The following is a 23,360-nucleotide window of genomic DNA, read 5'->3' on the forward strand; positions in this document are numbered from 1 at the left end:
TATAATAATACTACTGTAATATCAACATATATTTGCATATTAAATTAGTTTATGATAATACTCTAAAATATTATTTAAAATATTACATATGAATGTACTATGTAATATTGCATACAAATATTTGGTATATGGACCAGTTCTCATTATTATTAATTGTGTTAATAGTGAGAATAAGACCTTAAAAGTGTGATCATGATGGTAAATATTTGTAGTAGTAGTATAATTAGTAATAGTAGCATATGAAATATTATTGTAACAATATTTTGGGGCAAATCAAGATGAAAAGAGTTTAGAGAAAGATGATGAATAAGAAATAAATATTGTCCAAACAGAAAAAAAAGCATTAATAATAATTACTTTCATTCAGCTTAGTACAAACTAAATATTTTCCAGATACACTTTTGACATTTTACAGATAATAACATTTTGACATTTATTATTTTGACATTTTTAACAGTATAGAGTGGGTCTTATTTTATAATATTAAGTCACCTTTTGTATTTTAGGAAGGGGTCCTTTGTAATCATGTTTTGGGGTCTTTGTGGCATCAAAAAGTTTGAAAACCCTAAAGTGGTGTGCAGAGATATTATGTAATACTGTATCAACCTGGAACACTTTATTGAACAGTCAGAATTCAGGACTGGAACAATCTTGCGTTTCTTTTTATGATGAAAGCGGTGGTAAATTTACCGCATTTTTCTTGTAGTAGCAATAGCTGTACTTTTGCAGAAGCTGTTGTTACCACAGTATATTTTTATAAATCCAATCCCTCTTACTACTAGTAAAAGCCAGCTTTGAGACGACAGGCTTCCTTGAACTGCTTTAAGAGCCAAACTGCCACAATGATCTCAGGTACAGTTCTAATCATTTCCCTTCAGCCTTCGCAATCCTTTACAGACTTAAAGACGGCCCCGCAGGAGCCCAAGTCACCATAGACATAATGTATTAGGCCATGCTCGTCTTTACAGCTAGTGATGGATGGATATAATATTCAAGGAGCCTGCTGAATAATGCATTTGGATATTTTAATGTTTCATTCGTGGTCAAGTCTGGAAATGAGGAGGATATCTTTGAGGATTGACCTGTGTTCTGCTATTCCTCAGACTGCTGAGGCATCAGCACACATGTGCGCTTGTGCCTTATTAATTTGGATATTCCTCTGACTTAAACACACACGGAAGACAGTGCATGTTCATTTTTCCTCTTGATGCATTACTTCTGCATTGAATATAATCAACCATATTAGTTCAAAGACCAATTTAGCATTTTTGTCATCAGTGTCTGTCCTTTAAAACCTCTATGTATTTTATCTATGTGCCTGCTAATAGAAAGTGATAACAGTGGCCTTATATACTGCAAGTGTGTGTATGTGTGTGTGTGTGTGTGCGTGTGCTTCTATCTCCCTACAGGTGTAAATTCTTGGTCATTATGTGATTTTCTTGCTAGAAAAAGTTCTTTCTGGCTAACCTGTTTGGACAACCCACGGCACAACCCGATAAGAGGAAACAGTGAAGGCCGAACCAATTCCCCATCGTGCACATTCCTGTAGCATCCAGCTTTAAGGAACGGAGTGCTCTGAGACTAAAATGTGCTCGCTTCTCTGCCTTGAAGAGCATCAGACTTAAAGAGAAGCTTTTGTTGGCAGTCCTTTCGCATTCGTCCAGCCTTTCTTTTCATTAACTTGAATGGTATTCCCATTCCATTCCCAACTGGCATCGCTCACAGAGAGGGACTGATCTGATTTACGCAGCATTAAATTCCTCCCTGTATCATTTGGAGATTGTAAAAGAGGAGAAGAGGACGTAATATCTGGAAACAGATCTAGGAGTTATTATTGCACCCATGATGAAGTGCCTAACATAGAATTCATTTAAAAACACAGTAACCTTAAAATCCTATCTACCAAAGACTAAGAAAGGGCTATAACCTTTATAAGGTTCATTGAAATGAATGTTTCAGTTCAAATTGAAAAGGGGCAAAAAAGTAGCTTTTAATATATTCCCTAAAGGTTTTTCAGGTTTTTGTAAACCAAAACAGTTTAGTTTTGCATGATGGTTTTATCTCTGACCCTTTGAATTAAACGGGCTATTTGCTATAACTTTCTATATATAAATGACCTCTATTATGATTGGCCAGCTACAAACTGGTAGATTTCTTACTGTCTTTAATAACTTTTAATGGCTGTTTCTGAATGACCCATTTTTGCTGCTTAATTTGCATAAATGGTCTGAGTGGCTGGATAATAAACTCCAGCTTTTAGTAAATACTGAGTACATATTGTCTTAAATAATTGTGAATTAGTGGTACATGCTAAGGAAAGCATCTGTAGTACTGTAATTCATCCCGCAGTGTTTTTATGTGCTTCAAATGAAGACGCTTATTGAAAAGATATATTTATATATAAATATAATCAAATAAACGTACATTGAAAGAGGTCTAGAACATTAGACCTCATCATAGAGACTTTAGGGTGGGCGCTTTTATTACTTAATATTAAACTTGTGTAGTTAAAGCCTTAATTGAAAAGATGTAGGCACTTGAGGATCCATATACATTAACCAGCTACAAGATGTTTTTCTCCTGCTCCTTGCGATCTGTAGCTCATTGTGTTTTGTCCTCCTGTGGAGTCTTCATTAGCTCTGACATTTCCTATCACTCCTGTCCTGTCATACTAGGTTTTCTGCCGCATGTCTGAGGTCTGAAACTCCAGGGTCCAGACATATGGCTCCTGACCACACATACACTGTCCTGCCGAGACCCCTACCTGCTGAGACTAACCTTTCTGCGTTTGTGTGTGTGTGTTTCAGCCTGTCTGAATCCAGAGCGAGAAAAGAGGGTGGTGTTTCTCACAGCCCGGGTTCACCCTGGAGAATCACCTGCTTCCTTCATCTGTCACGGTAAGACCTTGCCTCGTCTCAACACTCAAACATACACAGCACGATGATGTCCTGAGATTCTGTAATCGGCTGAAATACAAAACACTGACCAACGATGGCCTCGGTGGGCCTTTACAGTTCATCAGAACGTTTTTCTTTTTGTACTTTAAGTTGGGTGCATGGCTCCGCTGTGAGCGAAGGTCAACGGATGAACAGAAAAACAGGAGGTCAGGGAGTGTATGGAAGATTACAGGAAGTGTCAGCTCACCTTCTCTGCATCACTCCTAAATCTGTTTAAAGCCGGCGATGCAAAGACCTTACCTGTCACGGAGCACAACACTTGCTGACACAACAGTCTGACAAAGTGCCCAGATTTCAAAGGCAATACCATCAATAACATCAATTCTATAGAAAAAGTCTGCTTTCACTCTGCCTTACAATACAGAGACATAGCTTTCCTGAAAGTGTCCTTGACAAATAATGATACAATGCAGTCTCTTCACAGGTGGATTATGTTAGAGGTTTCCAAAGCTTAATGTAAAATCATTAATTGCTATCTTTGTTCTCCTAAAATGTGGGTCTTCAATCTACAGGGAGTATGATGCGGTATTGAAGGGGATCTGCTAGTTTTTGTTTCAGTTGTAATTGAATCTCAAACTGAAATGTAAAAATACAATAGCAATTAAATATCATCAAAGCTTAAGCAACACTCTGGAAACCACATGGTAAGGAGTTTTCCTCATAACCACTCATAATTTATTTATTTTATTATTTTTTATTATTATTATTATATATATATATTTTTTCCATTTAATTACATTTTTATTTATAATGCAATTATTATTCCTATAATTCTCCAGCTGAGATTTCAGTAGACATTAATCCAGTTTTCATGTTACATGATCCTCCTGAAATCATTCTGATATTCTAATTTGGTGTTTAAACATTTATTATTATTCACTTTTGAACTGCTTAATATTTTCCCCCCAAAACAATTATATATATATTTTTCAGGATTCTTTAATGAATAGAAAAACATAAATTATTTAAAATAGACATCTTTTGTAATATTATAAATGTTGTTACTGTTACTCCTTTAATCCATCCATGCTAAATAATTAATAAATAAATAAATATAAAAATTACTGGCTCAAAACCTTTGAGCAGTAGTGCACATAAATTTTTTCCCCCTGTGTATATAATAGTAATGTCTAAAATGAAAAATATATTTACAATGTGCCATGCACAGGTTATTTTAGGGCCCTTGAGCTGAAAAAGTTTTTAAGACCCCTATCTTAAAATATTTCGGGGAAATGCTGTGGGTTCGCATTAGATGTGGGCCCTTGGCAACCATGGTGACACTGAGGATCACTCACATTTTCTAAAATGTTAAAATGAAAATTAATTGTTTTTTCATTTACCAATATTTTATTCTATTGTTTTTAGATGTACATTAAATAATTGTGTATATATCTCCATGACTTCTACCTTCTGTCATCCTGCATTATAATTTGCAACTGAAAACAAATCAGTTAGTCTGTACCTTCTGTGTGCATCCATATAATTTATGACCGTGGTTCATCTCAGCCCAAATCTTCATGCAGCTAATTATTGAGTTCGGCCTTGTTGTAATACTGAAAAAGGGCTTTTACAATTAACTGAAGTTCGGTCAGTACGAAGCTTCAAAGTCACCTGCCCTGCCACCTAAATAACACACATACATGCAGATATGCATGAATAAATATAGGAACTTCAAGCAATTAGGTAGCATAGCAGTGTGGCCTGCCTCTGTGCCACATTGACTCAATTAGAGAGCTTGTTATGCCTCCATTAGCACTAATGAGCAGGACAGAGTGGGTGAGAGGTTGAGGAAGATGGGGGAATGAGATGGGGTCTGCCCTCTCTCACACACACACTCCGGCTCTCTCTTTCTATGCTTCTTGTTTACCTGTCAATTATTCGCTCTCAGTACAGGGCAAATGGAAGGACAACTGGTGACCGCCACTATCGACATGCCTCACTCCCTTCCATTCTCTCCGTCTGGCCTCTGTCTGTGTCTCTTTCTCATGTTGTTGCTGTAATGAGTATGATCTTTGTTTCTCAAATCTCTCTCTTTCATCTTGTTGTCTGGTCTATTTCATTCGTATTGACTGGAGATGTGTGACTCTGATATCCTTCGCTGATGTTTTAATGCCATTTGCTGTCCAATTAAAGTTGTGTCTTTTTATACTCAATTTGATATGATGAACGTCTTTTGCGTGTCGTGCATTATACTTTATTGCGTGTATTCGTCTTTCCTGCAGGTGTCATCGACTTTCTGGTCAGCCAGCATCCCATCGCTCAGGTCCTGCGTGATCATGTGACCTTTAAGATCGTTCCCATGCTCAACCCTGACGGCGTTTACCTGGGAAACTACAGGTCAGCTGAAATGAACAATCACGCACATAATATAACATTTTAAACTGTATTATATTTACATAGTTTTTTTATTGCAACGGGCATATATTAGTTTCCAGTTTCACACAGTAATTTGAATATAATTTTATTTATATTATTAGATATATAAATGTTATTTATTTATTTATCGCATTTTATTTAATGTCATCATTGAGATTATATGAAACAGTAAGATTTCATCCATTTTTTTTATTTTAATCTACTTTTATTTAGCAAGGATGCAATTCAAAGGTGTCAGTAAAAACCTTGTTACAAAAAAAAACTTACAAAAAACCTTTAAATAAATGCTGTTCTTTTTAAACTTTATATTCATCAAGGAAAATATAAAGCAGCACAGCTGTTTTTAACAATAATGATAATAATAATACATTTCTCCTAATCATCAGTTCAGCATATTAGAAGGATTGTAATGCTGAAGTAATAACATGCATTAACATGCATTAAAAAGAAAGCATTTATCTAAATTCATAATAATATTTTACAATATCCCTGTTCCTACTGAATTTGTTATCAAATAAATACAGCCTTGGTGAGTATAAGAAATCTATTTCCAAAACACAAAAATCTTACAGAATATAAACTTTAGAATAATATATAATAATATTCATGTTAACGTTAATTATTATTATTATTATTATTATTATTATTATTATTATTATTATTATGTCATAATACTCAAAGTCCCTTATCTGTCAGTATTTTATGACACATTGTACACAAGTGAAGTGAAAGTCTACAAAAGTGAATTGTAATACAACTGTGTGTGTGTGTGTGTGTGTGTGTGTGTGTGTGTGTGTGTGTGTGTGTGTGTGTGTGTGTGTGTGTGTGTGTGTGTGTGTGTGTGTGTGTGTGCGCGCAGTGGCCTCTCTACACTAGGGCTGCAGTTGGTCATGCATGGCAGGTGTTATCTTCTCTCCTAATCCCGCTATTGGCTTTTATATAATGGTGGTGATCATTCTGAATACATCAGAGGCGCGCTGTGTTTTCCCATAGGCCCGCAGAAACTGCGTCAGTGGCTGCCACCTTGTGACAGCTCTCATGAACTGCAGAGCTGCAGAGGCGGATCAATGGTTCAATGGTGGTGACAGAGCTGACATACGACATACGCCACCAATGACCCTTAAAGGTGCCCTCGACAGCAACTTTAACTGAGGCTGCCTCAACGAGAGCCATTGAGGTCCATAATTAGAGATCAGATCCATCTCTCTCTCTCCCTCTGTGCTGAATCAGTAGTTTTTTGGTTGAGAGAGAGAAAGCAGATGCAGGAGGGGACATGGGATCAATCCTTGCTGACTGGGGATTAGTGTTGTTCTGAGAGCTGCAGCATTGACTACAGGTTCAGCTCAAAGTCACAGTCACAAGAGTCTCAGCTGGATGGCAGCAGGGACTTAGGCATCTGTCCATTGCCCACATCAGTCCACTGCCTCAGGGAAAGGAAAATAACAAACAGAGACCTGTACATGTCCAATGGTGTGGAAGAAGAAAATTCTTAATATTGCTCAAAACACCAGGCACCACTTTCTGTCTGTAAATGTAGAGCTGTGTGGTTGTCTTTAGTGTGTCACAATTGCTTTTAAAGGAGTTGTTCACCCAAAAATGAAAATCTGCTGAAACTGTACTCATCCTTAGGCCATCAACGATGTGGATGAGTTCATTTGTTCATCAGATTTTGAGAAATTTAGTATTGCATCACTTGCTCCCCATTGGATCCTCTGCAGTGAATGGGTGCTGTCAGAATTAGAGTTCAAACAGCCGATAAAAACATCACAATAATGGATTGTGGATTTGCATTTTGTCCAGAAGTAGTAGTTTAAGGTTAAAATTCCTGATGTATTTTTTTTCTTACAAACACGTACAGTAGCTTTTTATTTCATAAGGCGTTAACTGTTTAACTGGATTTGTGTGGATCATTGTGATGCTTTAATCAGCTGTTTGAACTCTCATTCTGATGGTACCCATTCACTGTAGATGATCCTCTTGGTAAGAAAATTACTTAATTTTTCCAAACCTGTTCCAATTGCACAAACAAGATCTTCCTTTAAATTATGTTCATTGAAGTATCACGTATACATTATTATAGTATAGCCACAATTAAACTCTTTAAACGTTTAAATCTGAATTAAATTGAGTAATATGTAATTTAAGTATGTGAGCCCACCAGAAACTCTAATGAATGTAAATGTTTGAATGTTTTGATGTTTATGACAGATTCCACATCGTTCATCCTCACAGCGATTTGATGTTTTTCATCTCTTATTGGCATAATGTTGAGTGTGGCACAACTTTACGATGCGTACACCTCTCCGCTGTCAATCCCACAATGCCCTGCATTGTTCATCTCTCTTGCACACTCCACACAAGTGGATATGTACTGTGTGTGATTTTTCTGCAGTTCTGACCACATAATGTGTGTGGATTTCCCTTTGAGCTCATCTGTGATGTTCAAACCCAATGGTAAATGACATGAAAGCCTGTGTTCTCACAGCCCTGCCCACATGGAATCTCACTGTTCCAAAGTTTTCTCATAGTTACATATTCACTGTGATATTATCATTTTGCACAGTATTTTGCTTTTTGCCAAGTTGTAGGAGTCATGGCCTAGTGGTTACAGAGCATGACTCCTAACCCTAAGGTTGTGGGTTTGAGTCTTGGGCTGCAAATGTAAATGTTTGAACCCGAACCCCCAACTGCTCACCGGGCGCCGCAGCATAAATGGCTGCCCACTGCTCCGAGTGTGTGTTCACAGTTTGTGTGTGTTCACTGCTGTGTGTGTGCACTTTGGATGGGTTAAATGCAGAGCAGCATAAATTCAGAGCACGAATTCTGAGTATGGGTCACGATACTTGGCTGTATGTCACTTCACTTTCTACACTTTCAAAAAAAAGCTGAAGTTATTGGTTTTGTCATTGTTTTACTGAGTTGAACGGTTGATTTGTTTGCATTTATTTTAGGTGTTCTCTAATGGGCTTTGATCTGAACCGTCATTGGCAGGACCCTTCCCCTTGGGCCCATCCCACTCTACATGCTGTCAAACAACTCATTGTCCAAATGAACCAAGACCCAGTGAGTATCCACATAGTAAAGCAGCAACTTATTGGTGAAAATTTTATACATATACATACATACATACATACATACATATATATATATATATATATATATATATATATATATATATATATATATATATATATATATATATATATATATATATTCCATTGAAATTTCATTTGGCTCTTCTAACATACTGTCCTCCCCCAAAACCATGGCTTTGAGTCAGTGGTGGGCTGTATGCTTAAATAAACAAATCAGTGTTTTAATTCACCAATGAAATGGTGTATTCTATTTTGGGGGAAAACAGCCTTGGTGCACTTTTAATTGTCTCTATACAGTACATTAAACTGGATTAGGAGAAAGTATTTTATCACTGAGATTTAATAAAAACACTTACACACTGTCTTTGAAACACAAGGTTGTGTACAGTATGTATTACAACCTGGCTCAGCATATAGGAACCAATGTACTATTCAAAGCAGCTTCAACTCAGCCTTTTTCTCAATGAGTGTATCTGTGTGAGTGTTTGCACTCCCTCTGCTCAGGTGAGTCACCTATACACACTCTCGCTTGTCTTGTCTTTTGTTTGAGAAAGCGCCGCCTCAACTTCCTTTATGTTAATTCTAGCAGAAGAGTGAGGTGGTTTGATTAGTGAAGGTCAGATGCTGTCCTGGGAATCGTCTGCCCTTTCCTGCTCTTTCACATCCTGATAAGAGCGGCAGGCACACTCAGGAGAGGAGGGCAGTGCCACGCGGCTTAACCTTTCCCCCAGGCCTGACACACTGATCAATGTGTTGCTTCACGGCAGAGTGATCTGCTCATGTCCCCTCACATCCTAACAAACACACACACGTATGCTTCATTGCATCGTGAGATTAGATGTGAGGAACGTTCCATAGTGACGCAGTCGCACACTTTCCATGAGTCTTAAATGGATCCAAACAAGCAGCTTTACAGCTTTTAGTTGATTGCTTCATTTGATTGAGCACCTGAGTCACCTTATCACAAAACCATTGGTTTAATCGACCAATAGTAGACATAAAGTGTGTTCGGGAAATCTGTCTGAAAATGGTTTAACAGGATAAAGTCTGTCATTGCATAAAAAACTGCAATTATGCTCACCAATGCTAAATTTATTTTATAAATAGATAGGATGTCATGTTTTATGAATAGGAATGTTATGTCATTCCAAACCCGTAAGACCTTCGTTCACCTTCGGGACACAAATGTAGATATTTTTTATGAAATCTGAGAGCTCTCTGACCCTCCATAGACAGCAAGGATATTACCAAGATCAACGCACAAACATAGCAAGGACATCGACAAAAAAGTCCATGTGACATCAGAGGTTTAACTGTAATTTTATGAAGCACAAAGGACTATTTTACCGATGTCCTTGCTACAGTACGTTTCTGTGCGTTGATCTTGATAAAATCCTTGGTTTCTATGGAGGGTCAGAGAGATTTCATCAAAAATATCTACATTTGTGTCCCGAAGATGAACAAAGGTCTTACAGGTTTGGAGCAACAAGAGGGTGAGTAATTAATGGCAGAATTTCTATTTTTGGGAGAACTAACCCTTTAATGCCCTTCTGTTGAGTAGAATATTTTATTTTAGAAAGAAAAGACAGAGGCAGCTAGTTTAGACAGATGGGTAAGCCGCTGGTTTTATGAGGAAAGAGTGTATGTAAGCAGGAGAGATGGACTCAGGGGAGAGGTAAACATTTCTTAGCTCTTTCTGGATCCCTCACTTTGTGTCCTTGTTTCATTCCCTTCTGTCCTTTTAAAGAGATTTAGTGGGGTTTTTGGGAAATAATAGTGCCCCTTCTCTTTTTTGCTAATGACAAGCTCACAATACATTTGAGTAGTTGCCAGTTTAAGCACATGAAGTCAGAGGTTCACCTATCACTTAGAGGGGTCACCAAGGGAACATAACCAGGAAAATGACATTTCCCTTGTATGTAATTAGTCATTAAGCTAATGCTTTTATCCAAAGCGACTTGCAGTACACTTATTACAGAAACAATCCACCTGGAGTTTAGTTGCTCAAGGCAGTGTACCACAAATCCTGACAGCCCTGTGCGAACCTCAAGTAGGGGTGTCACACGAGCATTGAAATCAACACAATGTTGATATTTTGGGCTACAATAATGCTTTTGGCTTGCTGCGTAGGAGTGTAGATTTAAATGTTGAACCAAAGAGTTAATGCAGAATGAGAATGTTCTCTTTTTTATGGAAATGTTCTTTGAGGATAACTCTCGTCATAACTCTCGTTATCTTATCACATATTTGGACTACAACTCAAGTAAAATATTAAATTTGTCATGGGGCATCAATTTTATTGGTTCATATGGCTTTTGTATTCATTCTGATGTCTGGTATGCTGGTATGATTCATCCCGCTAAGTTATAATCTTGGGAAATCAAGAGAAATCCCCAACTTGCTGAAGGAGAAGTATGCTATTGTGAGTTGAGCATGTATGAGCTGCTAATGTCTGTGAAGCCGTTTCGATTTGGATGGAGTTTTGGATTACTTGTGCATTTGTTGTTGTTGTTGATCACAATATGGCATGGAGGGGTTTTGACTGATAAATACATCTCAGTATGCACAACAGAGGAGGAGAGATCAGGATGGGGATACACTTCCCTCCCCAACATCACACTGAGCATCTCACAGCTATACTGACAAATACATACAAATGCAAACAAGTGCACTCCTACATACACAAATGCAAGCACAGAGACATACAAATGCGCGTGCCATGCGAGATCTCAAGCCAGACTGGCATTGGCTGTGTTCTCTATGGTTTATCACATTAGAGACAGCGCAGATCAAAGCTATTGGATGCCAATCTCTGTGCCAGCCCACTGACGGGGTAGTGCCCCCACTGCCCACTTGCACATTCCACCAAGATGGCACACTTTGGTCCATTATTTTCTAAAGTATTAGAGGCTTAACTGCCAATTTCGATTTTATTTTTAAGAGAGTGAACTATTAGATATGTTTAACAGACAGTTAAATTAGCAAATAAAATAGAATAGAATAAAAAGTAATTTGTTTATAAATGTGTAATTTGATTTTGTTTGTTTGTCAGATATCTGTATCTGTCAGATATCCTGTGATGGCAAAGCTGTATTTTACGTTTCCAGTCTTCAGGATCACCTGATCCTTCAGAAATCATTCTAATACGCTGATATGGTGTTCAAGAAAAATTTCTAATTAGAAGTGTTGCAAATAGTAGTGCTGCCTAATTTTTTTGTGAAAACTACAATTTTCAGGATTCTTTGACTGAACATAAAAAAAACCCCATCATAAATAGATTAATAGAAAAATGTAAAATAGAGATTTTTACCAATCTTTACTTGTGAACATAATGCATTGTATAACTGTATGAATTACTTAATTTCTTAAATATTAATTTGTATACGAATATAGCATATGTTAGCATGTACTGTATATATGTTATGTAGACATACAAACACATACAAATTCATATTTATTAATGTAATTTTTAAAATTTTGGTTTATTTATTTTTAGGTTTTTTTTGGGGGGGGGGGTCAATTAATTTTTTTATTGCAATTGCAAAAACGCACAGATTAGGATATCTGTATTTACATATGACTAGCAGGGTTGAAAAATAATATTCTGAAGGTTAAACACCACCTTATTTATTTATTTATTTAGAAAAATGCATGTTTCCACACAGACACGCTCTCGTATTCAACTGCGCACAAACTGTAGCATGGATATTAATTAGTGTGCAAGGCTGCCACTGGTTCAACAGCAGGCAGAGTTCAGTGCCAACTCAACACACCAGGTCTCCGTTCCCAGTATGCTAACAAAAACCATGCTAGGCTAACACATGCTAATTTACAACACTCACCTTTTAAATTGCACAAACCTTTCTTGGTTAACATGCTAGCTTGCATACCTTTCTGAGCCAAATATGTTTAAACCTGTGCTTGCAGAAAGAGCACTTTACACCAATTACACAGCACTGCTCAAATTATACCAGTTACTAATATAAAGTTTATTGCATTTCTACAACTGATATTGGCAATGACTTTGTATTTGCTTTGAGCATACAGCTATTTTGGTACTAATTATTCAGTTTATTAATGCCAAGTGTTTTCATTGCCTTTTTTTCAGTGGTGTCATTGAAGTTGTTTTTGTTTGTGCCAGAAACAAGCCCATATTTAGGTACATTTTGAAGACATCATTGATGTGATTCTGTGTTCAATCCATCTCTTTGAGCACTAAAGTCACCTGAGTGGTTTTTAAACCGAAACAATTCGCCATATTACACTCTCGAGTGAGCAGGTGAGAAAATGACTCAAAGTTAGTGATGCAGGTGTATATAATCTGTCCATGAGCACCAAGTATTTGTTTAGGAAAAAAATGAAAGAGAGCAAGAGAGAGAAAGAAAGAAAGACAGAGAGAGGGAAAGAATAAGAAAACAAATGGACCTCTCTCCCGCGTATAAAACGCTGCTTTTCCAGACCATTTATCATGGAGAGAGAGGGATTCTTTTTGATTGGCTGATTACCTCGATCATTCATCATGGCCCAGATATCCCCACCAATCTGACAACAGCATTTTGGATAATTTGTTAAAGATGACAAAAGGGCCGGTATTGCCATGGTTCATTTCTGACCTTTTTAATATTAGAAAATTAATTTTCCGTCTGAAACAAATGTATTAGATCCTGTCAGACTGGCCAGATGAATATTGCACCTTGAAACACCCCCCCCCCCCCCACACACACACACACCTACTGTGTGGTTGCTGCTCTTTTGTGTGTGTGTCTACGAGCTGTTGTGTGTGCTTCTGAAAGTGGCAGAAAGCCGTCTTAAGAGAGAATGAAAGAGAGAGTTGAGACGTCCTCTGGTGTCAGGTGCACCTTTCTAAGCGATCACCGAGATTTACGGGCAATTTACGTCCATCATCACTTCCTGTCCTCCGTCCTTCCATCATCTCACATTCAGTGAATCTCTAAAATAACTGGACTTATTCTCTTTTTCTCTCTTTCTTTCTCTGTTCCTCTCATGTTTTTAAGCGTATTGTTTATAGTAGAAGTCAGAAGCACAGATGAGCTTCTGATGTTTGGTTAGAAATAGAATGGACTTTGGGATTTAATCTTAAGCTTTTTATTTGACTGTTTGACGCATATGAATGTCAACAGAACATTCGGAAATATTTATTATTTTGGCTATTTTACTCAGCTCGCATTTTAAGCCACATCTGTGTTGGAGATGCTGTGTATACCGTCTGTAATGAAGGAAGGAGGACAGAAACTGTTGCACTATGGAGCGCTGCCATTTTCCACCCTGGCACACATCTTAAAAGCAAGAAATAATCTGAACTCTGTCTGATGAGCTGTCTTCTCAAAGATCACGCACACAGACGCCTTCCATCTTTCCTTCTCTGCTTTCGCTTTGCATGTAATTATGTGTTTTGACCTCAATCAGAATGGTTTCCACATCACAACTGTATTTCAAGTCCTGCATTATCAAAATCTCTTTCTTTTCCCCTCGTCTGTGGAGGATGGACAAACTTCTGAGCGAGCAGAATCTGTTACGTCCTTTTTTCTTTATAGGTATTGCTGATGCCAAGTGCTTTGTGGTTAAATGCATCAGCTTCTAATCCTGCTTAAATCAGCACCATTTCTTAATTCATACAGATAAGCAGAGCATTTATGGGCCTTAACAGCCCAGACTAATTACAATTCCTTAGATAAGTGCTCGTCCGACTAAATTCTTTTGACCTTCCATTTCTACTCAAAGGAACAGGCGTTTGCGTGCTATCCTCACATGCAAAAAGTGTGATGGGCATTAACTTCCTTTTTTTTTTATATGTATTTGAATATTCAACACGTCAACACTCAAATTATGCTCTATTTTCATATTCCTAATTTCTTAATTGCCCTTAATTGCTTAATTACAAATTCAAATGAACAAATCTGGAGGTCAGAGACGCATGCTAATTGAACAATCAATCAGCGTTAAACTAGCGGAGTATCGTCCACCTTTGATTGACAGCACATTAAGAGTGTGTGATTGGCTGTCTGTTTGTTGACATTGAGGGCTGTAGATGGTCACTGTACTTTTCTGTCATGGACGTCCTTGATATTGTATAAGGAAAATCAAGTAATAATTTCGAGACTGATGTCATTTTCACCTTGAAAAGGATATTTTTATACCAAAGGAACAGATATGTCATTCTTAATATGATAAATGGAAATTAAATCTATTTTATTATAATATCTTTTATAATTCTCTTTAAATTAGTTTTATAGTATAATAATAGGAATAATATTCACTTCACAGTTTTCACATATTTATTTTATTTTCCTAACAGTATTAGAATTACACAATTATTGAGGTAAATTATACAATGATTATATTTAGGCTATTTATTTATTTAGTGTATAATATTTTATAATATTATTAAAAAATTATTTCTTTATTTAAATAGTAGCTGCTACTTTGTCATATCCCCAATTTCTATACACTTTCACTATTATTTATACCATTATAGCAGTAATTCATATTTTGAACTTTTGAGCTTTTATTTTTACATTTTAAAAATATTTAAAAGATGATTCACCCAAAAAAATTAAAATTCTCCTGTTTATTCACGTTAAAGAACTTTCCCTTTTAGCGTATGTTTAAAATCTAAGTTTACGTTTTAGTTTTTTATGTTTATGTATTTCTATATAGCTATGTATATTTTATTTAAGTTTTAAACTAGTTTAATTTTAATGTTATTTAACTATTTTAATAACAAGACTTATCAGCAAAAATTTCTATGCACTTCATATTTTGATTCTGTACAAAGTTCTAATATTATTTTAAAAAATCCATTTATTTGTATTTGTATTTTTTTCCATGTCCTCAAATTCATTTTCATCCTAGTCTTTTATCAAATCTATTTAACAAACAGCTTTCTTCATTTCTTTTTAAGGTACTATATAAAAGGAATGACCCAGGTGTGAAAGTCTTCCTTTTTTGCATTTCACTTTTCTTTTCTTTGTCTTCCAAGAGCTCAGCACCATGACAGGAGGCGCCTGGTCCCAGATCAGTGTTGAAAGGTTACTTCTAACCCGGAGGTAGAGAACAGCTCTTGCAGAGCGAAGCAGCGGCCATTTCATTTCCACTCTTAATTATGTTGTTAACGGTGCAAAATGAGCCAACGGTCCTTGCTGAAGGAACACAGCCCTTCACGCATACATTGCCATTACACAGTGTGTGATCTTAAGCATCTCTTTGAGCAAGAGAAAAGGTCATGAATGTGTGTGTGTGTGTGTGTGTGTGTGAAGGTGTATACATGTGAGCAAAGTCAGCAGCCCCACCCCAACTTTGTAATGCACGGTGAGTATGTGGACGATTGGACAGTTACCCACCTCTACTCCACACTGGGAACCCCTTGAAGGAGCTGATGGAGCTACCTTAACAGTGACCAGTGCCTCTCTCTCTCTCGGTTTCCCTCCTCCTCCTCTTTTTTTTCGTCTGTGTGTTGTTCTCCCTCTTCCTTGCGGGCTCCATCTATCAGACTGGCATGCGTGCAGCCGCCCCGCTCTCAGCCACCATATTTCACCGCCTGCCATCAGAGGCCTGACAGCCCTGCGCTCACTAGGAAATTGCTTTGGCTGTGAGCAGAATTTCAAGCACCGGGTGCTACCCGATCTCTCCCCCCACTCGCATCTCTCTCTTTCTCTCTTTCTCTCTCTCTAGGTCTTTGACTCCTGATGTTTCTCTTTCTCTCTCGCCCTCTCTTCCTTACTTCTGCTTTACCTCCCTCTCCCGACGACCCGCGGGATTCGAGGTGCGCTTTGGAATGCGTAATGAAGAAAGAAATGCCTCGGCGTAGACGGAGAGAGCGCGGGAGGGGGTCAAAGGGTAGAGGAGTGGGCCCTATTATGCCTGCATCAGATGCTTACAATGTACACAACGGATGGAGAGAGATAGGCAGCCTCGAACAAAATGGCCATTACTTTGTCGCCGTATAGATACGTGGAGCAGGATGCTCCTTTTGATGCCTTGTCACCGAAGCGCCGTGACTCACTCTTTCGCTCTCACCCACACACAATAACACACACACACGCAGACGAGGCACATCAAACGGCAGCCGTTCGTGTGGCGACACCTCGTTCTGCTCGACAGCGTGATCCTCTCTCCACACAAAACCACACACAAGTGTCTCTCTCATCATCTTGCCAAGCGCGAGCTTAATGATGTGGCAGCCATGATGGAGCGGCAGTTTCCTGCACTGCAGTGCTGTTAGACTGTAACTGAGACAACACAGAGCCAAAATGGTGTGTGGGAGGCTTGAGAGGGGGCGTATCTGAAGGATGGTCCACTGTTTGAACACTTTAAAAGCTTTTTTGAGGATGTAAACACTTTTCACGTTCTTTTCTACTGCTTTCGCAGAAATATATACATGTTTTCGGTCTTCTTTGTTGAGATGTTTCTTTCCGGTGACACTTTGCCATTTGTTTCTGGATTGAATTTCTGCTCTGTGAGTTTTTTTGCTGACAAATATTATTGTATGTGCTTCCCGGTCCGTATTAATCATTTATTCTGCATTAAACGGCTGAAATCCGTCCGCGGTTGAGGTAGTGAGGCGTGCCTGCTTCTCTTGCTGACTCAGGAACATGAATTAATCCCTCTAAACTATGGCAGTTGTGACAGCTGTTCTATAAAACACCCAGGAGTGTTGTTGCTCTTTCACAGGGCCGCGATGAATAATGCTGTGCTTATTTTTGCACTCGGAGCATCGGTGATGTGAAACCACAGCATAGTTTGATAGTTTAATGTTTAAGATGTTTGCTTGCTCTGTTTTTCTGTGGACAGTCAGTCACTTGCTGTCTGTGTTAGCTGGAATAAATGAACATTTTGTCAGCAACTACTCAACCTCATGTCATTCCAATCTTGTATGGAACCAGCCGCATTTATTTGGTCAAAAATACAGTAGTTTTTTTTTTTTTTTTTTTTTTTTTTTTATAACATTTTCTTAATGTAATATTTTTTTAAATACCATCATTACTCTTTTTTGAGACATTTTTTAAGATTCTTTGATGTATTTTAAAGTTAAAAAAACTTTTTTTTTGCATTGTTGCATTGTTGATAATGGTGAGTTATTTGAAATACTGTTGACATGATGCATTCTGCCTGTTCGTCTTTCCACTTGTCTGGCTGATCTCTCTCAATCATTGTGTCTCTCTCCATGATTTACAGAAGGTGAGTTTGGAGTTCTACATCGACGTGCACGCCCACTCCACCATGATGAATGGCTTCATGTATGGTAATGTCTTTGAGGAAGAGGAGATAGGGCAGAGACAGGCCGTCTTTCCTCGACTCCTGTGCCAAAATGCGCCTGACTTCTCTCTTGTAAGTCTAATTTAGTTTACTTTTAGTGTTCTATGCATTAACATTCTGTCATAATTAACTCACATTTACTCTGTTTCTCATGTGATTTTGCTTTGTACCACAACATTCAAAAATATTTTGTGATGACACTTAATTTTTTTCTCTTTATTGTGTTGGAGCATATTCACTGACTACTAGACTATACAATACAGTGCGTAATATCCTATAAACTATTAATATGTTATTATTGCATTATTTGTGACTGCATGTAAACGAAAATGAAGAATGGAAAAAAGTAGCGCATGATGTTACCAGATATCATTGAAGTTCCCCTCGTTAGTGGCACTGATAGGTTTCTTCTGTTCTTCAGCAAATGGAAATCATTGGCTGAATTTCATCTCCGTCAGCCTTTTCCCTCTCAGCTCTATACTCATTAGCAAACGGCGCATGGAAAAGCGTTATTGGTATTTTCTCCAAAAATTCAATACGCCCCATAAATTAGCAAATTTTTTGTTTCCAAGATGAAGCGCATCAACACAAGCTATTTTTCCAGGGGACGGCAAGTAACCTTTTCAATTCTGCAGAGCAAGACAATAACCACACTCAATATTGCTGATGAGGTGTCTATATGAGGGGAGCAGAGACACTTTAACCATTTGCCACGGTGAAGCTCTTTTGGATGAGTCGGGAACCGCATGCTGATGAGGACACGCTTATATACATCTGAGAAGATACATGAACCATCCGTGCACCCAGTGCCTTCATAACACAGAGCTGAAGAGACATTATTGCGTCTGCTCATCGGCACAGACCAAGCCCTCTATATCTCAACCCCCTTCTCATTTTTTTACTTGACAGCTATATTAATTGGTAATTTCCACATGGTTTTCAGTGTCAAAATGGAATACCATGAATCAAAAAGATTGGTTGGTCTTTATTTGCTTTGTTTGTTTACAAATTTACTTCTGGTTTATTTGTCGTCTGTATTCAGAAGGATTGTTTAGATGGATGTGTCTTCCAGCTCATTGCACCCCTTCCACTCCATTCCACAACATTCTTCTTTCTCGTTCTATTCATCTGGGCTCCTTTATAATTTGCAGAGGATGTTTCTGTCTCTGGTCTCATCATTGTGATCATGGTGTTGTGATTAAAAGCAAATAGATGGATGGAAAAAGCAAAGATTGATGGCAGATTAATAGACGAACTTCTGGATGATATATCAAAAAAAATTATAAATAAAAAAAATAATGGATGAATGGATGGATACAAAATGTATAAATTAATATGGATGGACAGATAATAGATAGAAGCATGAACAGATACAAATAAATTTGATAAATGTATAAATGTTATGTGTTTGATTGGATTGGTAGATAAATGGATATACAGAAAATGGATAAAGTGATAACATGTATAGGTAGACATGATGGATGGATGGACAGATGGGTATACATAGATAGGCAGATCGACAGGTAAGAGGATGGATGGAAATATGGGTAGATAGATGGTAGATAAGAAGATGGGATGAATAGGAATGTGGGATGGATGGATGGATGGATGGATGGATGGATGGATGGATGGATGGATGGATGGATGGATGGATGGATGGATGGACGGACGGATGGGTATACATAGATAGGCAGATCGACAGGTAAGAGGATGGATGGAAATATGGGTAGATAGATGGTAGATAAGAAGATGGGATGAATAGGAATGTGGGATGGATGGATGGATGGATGGATGGATAGATAGATAGATAGATAGATAGATAGATAGATAGATAGATAGATAGATAGATAGATAGATAGATAGATAGATAGATAGATAGATAGATAGATAGATAGATAGATAGATAGATAGATAGATAGATAGATAGATAGATAGATGGAAAACTGCTAAATTGATTAATAGGAGGACAAGTGAATGGATGGATTCATACCATTCCTGGAGGGCAGAGGGGTGTGTGTGTGTGTGTGTGTGCACTGTATTCTGCTTGCCTACAGTTTTACTCCAGTGATGGTCCCATTGTGGAGGTCCCCCTCTCCCCTCCCTGCGGCTCCTAAATGCAATGTGTCGCTCTCTTTGTCAGCATGCAGTTCCTCCAGCCTGCAACAGTGACCTTCAGCATGCAGGAAGTGTGACATTTCAGTAGCTCAGCCAGCAGAAAACAGGCAGAGGACTAACCTTTACTGCCCAGTCACCCCTCTAGAACTCACAGACTTCTCTCATTCTTATACAAAGAGCCGCTTTTCACAGCATATGACTATTCTCTGCTTCGCTGAAAAAATGTCAACACATTATTTATGATCCTCTGTAAATGCTGTTTGTGTTTTGTATGTGTGCGTGTGTGCACAATTTAAGGGTAAGCTCTGTATTTGTGGAACTAATGCATTGTGTGTGTTTTGAAGCTAAGCTCTCTGAAGCATTGCTGTGCGTTTGTTTGTATGTGTGTGTGTGTGTGTGTGTGGTGACAGGAGGGCATGGAGGGCATGTCTCCAGCTGGCATGTTGCCCCCTCTCTCTGCCTATTCAGCACACAACCATCCTAAAGTTCATCCAGCATATTGAGGGAGAGCTGCCTCTGGAGGGAGTCATGTCTCAACTGTGCTTAGCCACCAGCTACACATCACACTGACACTAGATCAGTCACCTTTCTTGGGCAAAAGCAAACATTTACCAACCGTTATAGCTGAGCCATGGAAAGGCACGGAGAGTGCAGTGTAAGCAAGCACACAACTGCAGGAAAAGTGGAGAGCAGAGAAAAGTTGCCAGCATACTTAAGTACTTCTGTAATGGACAAAGTGGCATAAATTATTAGGCCAATCCAATGCGATGCATGAATAGTTTCCTAAATCCAATCAATAGCTTCTTTCTCGTGACAACTCTGTGCCTAGTGTATGATAAAAAGGATTTGTTGGGAAATCCTTTTAAGGCTGGTAATTGTGCTATTTTGTTATTTTTATTGTCAGTCACTAAAAGCTGCTGATGTTTTTTGAGATGTTTGTGGTTGCTTTATGAAATGAGGAAAAAAAGGAAGTCCCTTCTGACACAACTGGGACTATCAACACTATTGTTTTATTTTACTTTATTTTAATTTCTCTCTCTCTCTCTCTCACTCTGAGATGCAACTATTCAAAAATCTTGAATCTGAGGATGCAAAAAATCTAAATACTGAGAAAATCGCCTTTAAAGTTGTCCAAATGAAGTTCTTAGCAATGCATATTACAAATATTTTTTGTATAAGTTTTAATATATTTATGGCAGGAAAATTTACAAAATATCTTAACAGAGTATGATCTTTACTTAATATCCTAATGATTTTTGGCATAAAAGAAACATCTATCATTTTGATACATGTAATATATTGTTGGCTATTGCTACAAATATACATGTGCTACTTTTTGTGGTCCAGGGTCATATATACATATATATATATATATATGTGTGTGTGTGTGTATGTGCGTACGCGCGCATGTTTTTGTGACATATCAGGACACAACTCTGTATAATGACATGGGTATGACACAGGTATTACAAGGAGAGGGTGACTTATGATGACATAACCCATGTCCCCATTTTTCTAAACGCTTATAAACCATACAGAATGAGTTTTTTTGAGAAAGTAAAAATGCACAAAGTTTCCTGTGAGGGTTAGGGGTAGGGTTGGTGAAGGGGCAATAGAATATACAGTTTGTACAGTATAAAAACCATTACGCTTATGGGATGTCCCCACTTTTCACAAAAACAAACGTGTGTGTGTGTGTGTCACATTTTAGTTTTTTTATTGATTCATGGTTTATTTCCCTGTGTGCTTCCCTTCTGAAATAACATTAAATAACACTATTTACATTGCTTAAAAAATAAAGCCTATATACAAAAATAGTAACAAGCATATTTTGTGCTTTTATTTGTTAATACTGACTGTTGTTCATCTATTATAGTCACCGTATTTTCAGACCATTAGTCAACAAATCCTCAGTAAACACTGCAGGTGTCATAATCATTGCTGGTATGGAAGAGATGCCCTTTTAATTTAACCGAGCTGCGTGCTCACAAAAAAAAAAAAAAACTCATTCTCAGATGTTGTCCCTCCTAAGCAATTTCAGGTTAATTTATATTCAGGCAAACCATTGTGGTGATTTCTGAGTAGGTGAACTGTTAACATCCATTTTCACTAGTTTTACCCATTCGAGCAAATAGGTGGGCACAGAATAGGTTATCAGCCAATCACAGCAATGTTTTCTGTGGTTTCCTTACTCAAAGCAACCAACACAATAAACAACATCCCTGCTTCCAAGAATGTCTCTTTGTTTGTTTCTGTTCTCTGTGTTTTACTGCCATTAATCATTCTGTTGTGTTATGACTTTGTGTGTCCTCTCCAGTCCAGTACATCGTTTAACCGTGATGTGGTCAAGGCTGGTACCGGCCGACGGTTCCTGGGTGGTCTGCTGGATGACACATCATACTGCTACACACTGGAGGTCTCCTTCTACAGCTACCTGACAGCAGGAAGCACCTCACCTGTTCCATACACGGAGGATGGCTGTATCCTTTTATTCCTCCTTCACTGGATAATAACACTACTCTCTAAAATATATGTTTGGAACTTGAAGTTCAAAGTAAATCAGATGTTATTGGAGTATGTTTCACAAGAAAATATGTAAGGGAAACAGGTCAATTTAGCTCAAAGGGAATCATTTAAGATTTTAAAGGGAATTTGAACAGAATCACTGTTTCACGGCTGTTCACGGAGACGCGCCTGCGGTTCAGTGAACGAGCCGTTTAACATCAAATCTGCGCTGGATACTAATATCCAAACTATAGTGAAAACACTATCAATTAGCACAGTAACAAGATCGGCAGTTTAAGACATTAACTTGTAAGCACAAAACACAAGATACTTCTCTTTTCAATATGAATAAGGCTTTATTAGATAAATCTAAGACATATAAACTAATCTAACATAAACGCACGCACACATACATTCACACAAGTTGCAGGAAGGTCAAAAGTTAGGGAAAGATGAGTTTAAGAGAATGGAAATATGGAATCCCAAGTTAACAGCAATACGTTAAATTGCATAAACATGAACAACCATCAATCACGTAATTAGCGCTCGCATTGAGTTCCTCAATGAGGTTAAAATTATATTAGATACACCAGTAAAGGTCACAGTCTGGAGGTAAAGTTACTTGCATCTCCTGTGAAGAAGGAGCCTCGGTGAAAGGGCTATCCCGAGGTCGTTGATTGGCTGGAAGTTCAGTCTCTGAAGTGACGTCTCGGGAAGCCCATGGTTGTTGGGCGTTGGCTGAAAGTGCAGAGTCGTGTTCGCTGGTTGAAGTTGAATGGACGTTACAAAACTTAACTCAGAACACGAAACTCTCAAACGGAAAAGAAAAGAAATAAAGTTTGACGAGACTAGGTTGTGTTCCTTCTCATAGTAGCAGCAGGCAGGCACGCTGGAACCGCGCTCAAAGAACAATGATGACTACCGCATGGCTAGATGCTACAAGCTAAAGCTAGGTAGCAAAGCTACAAGCTAAAAGCTAAGAGCAGGCATGACTGATAGCACGAGCAAGGCTGGAACTAAAAGCCGACATGGCTAA

At 38.0% G+C, this 23,360-nt stretch overlaps 1 protein-coding gene across 1 annotated transcript; it reads left to right on the forward strand.

The window, feature by feature from the left end:
* Positions 1–842: 842 nt before the first annotated feature.
* Positions 843–22,299, forward strand: LOC113074628 (cytosolic carboxypeptidase 6-like; the record flags this gene model as incomplete). The annotated part of the gene is made up of 6 exons (XM_026247456.1): positions 843–852; positions 2,808–2,897; positions 5,180–5,294; positions 8,285–8,396; positions 17,624–17,776; positions 22,137–22,299. Coding segments are annotated over exons 1-6 (643 nt in total), but the record flags the coding sequence as incomplete, so codon positions are not given.
* Between the last annotated feature and the right edge of the window lie 1,061 nt (positions 22,300–23,360).

Source organism: Carassius auratus, unplaced genomic scaffold (genome assembly GCF_003368295.1).
Source record: "Carassius auratus strain Wakin unplaced genomic scaffold, ASM336829v1 scaf_tig00015250, whole genome shotgun sequence".
In the NCBI taxonomy this organism is placed as follows: Eukaryota; Metazoa; Chordata; class Actinopteri; order Cypriniformes; family Cyprinidae; genus Carassius; species Carassius auratus.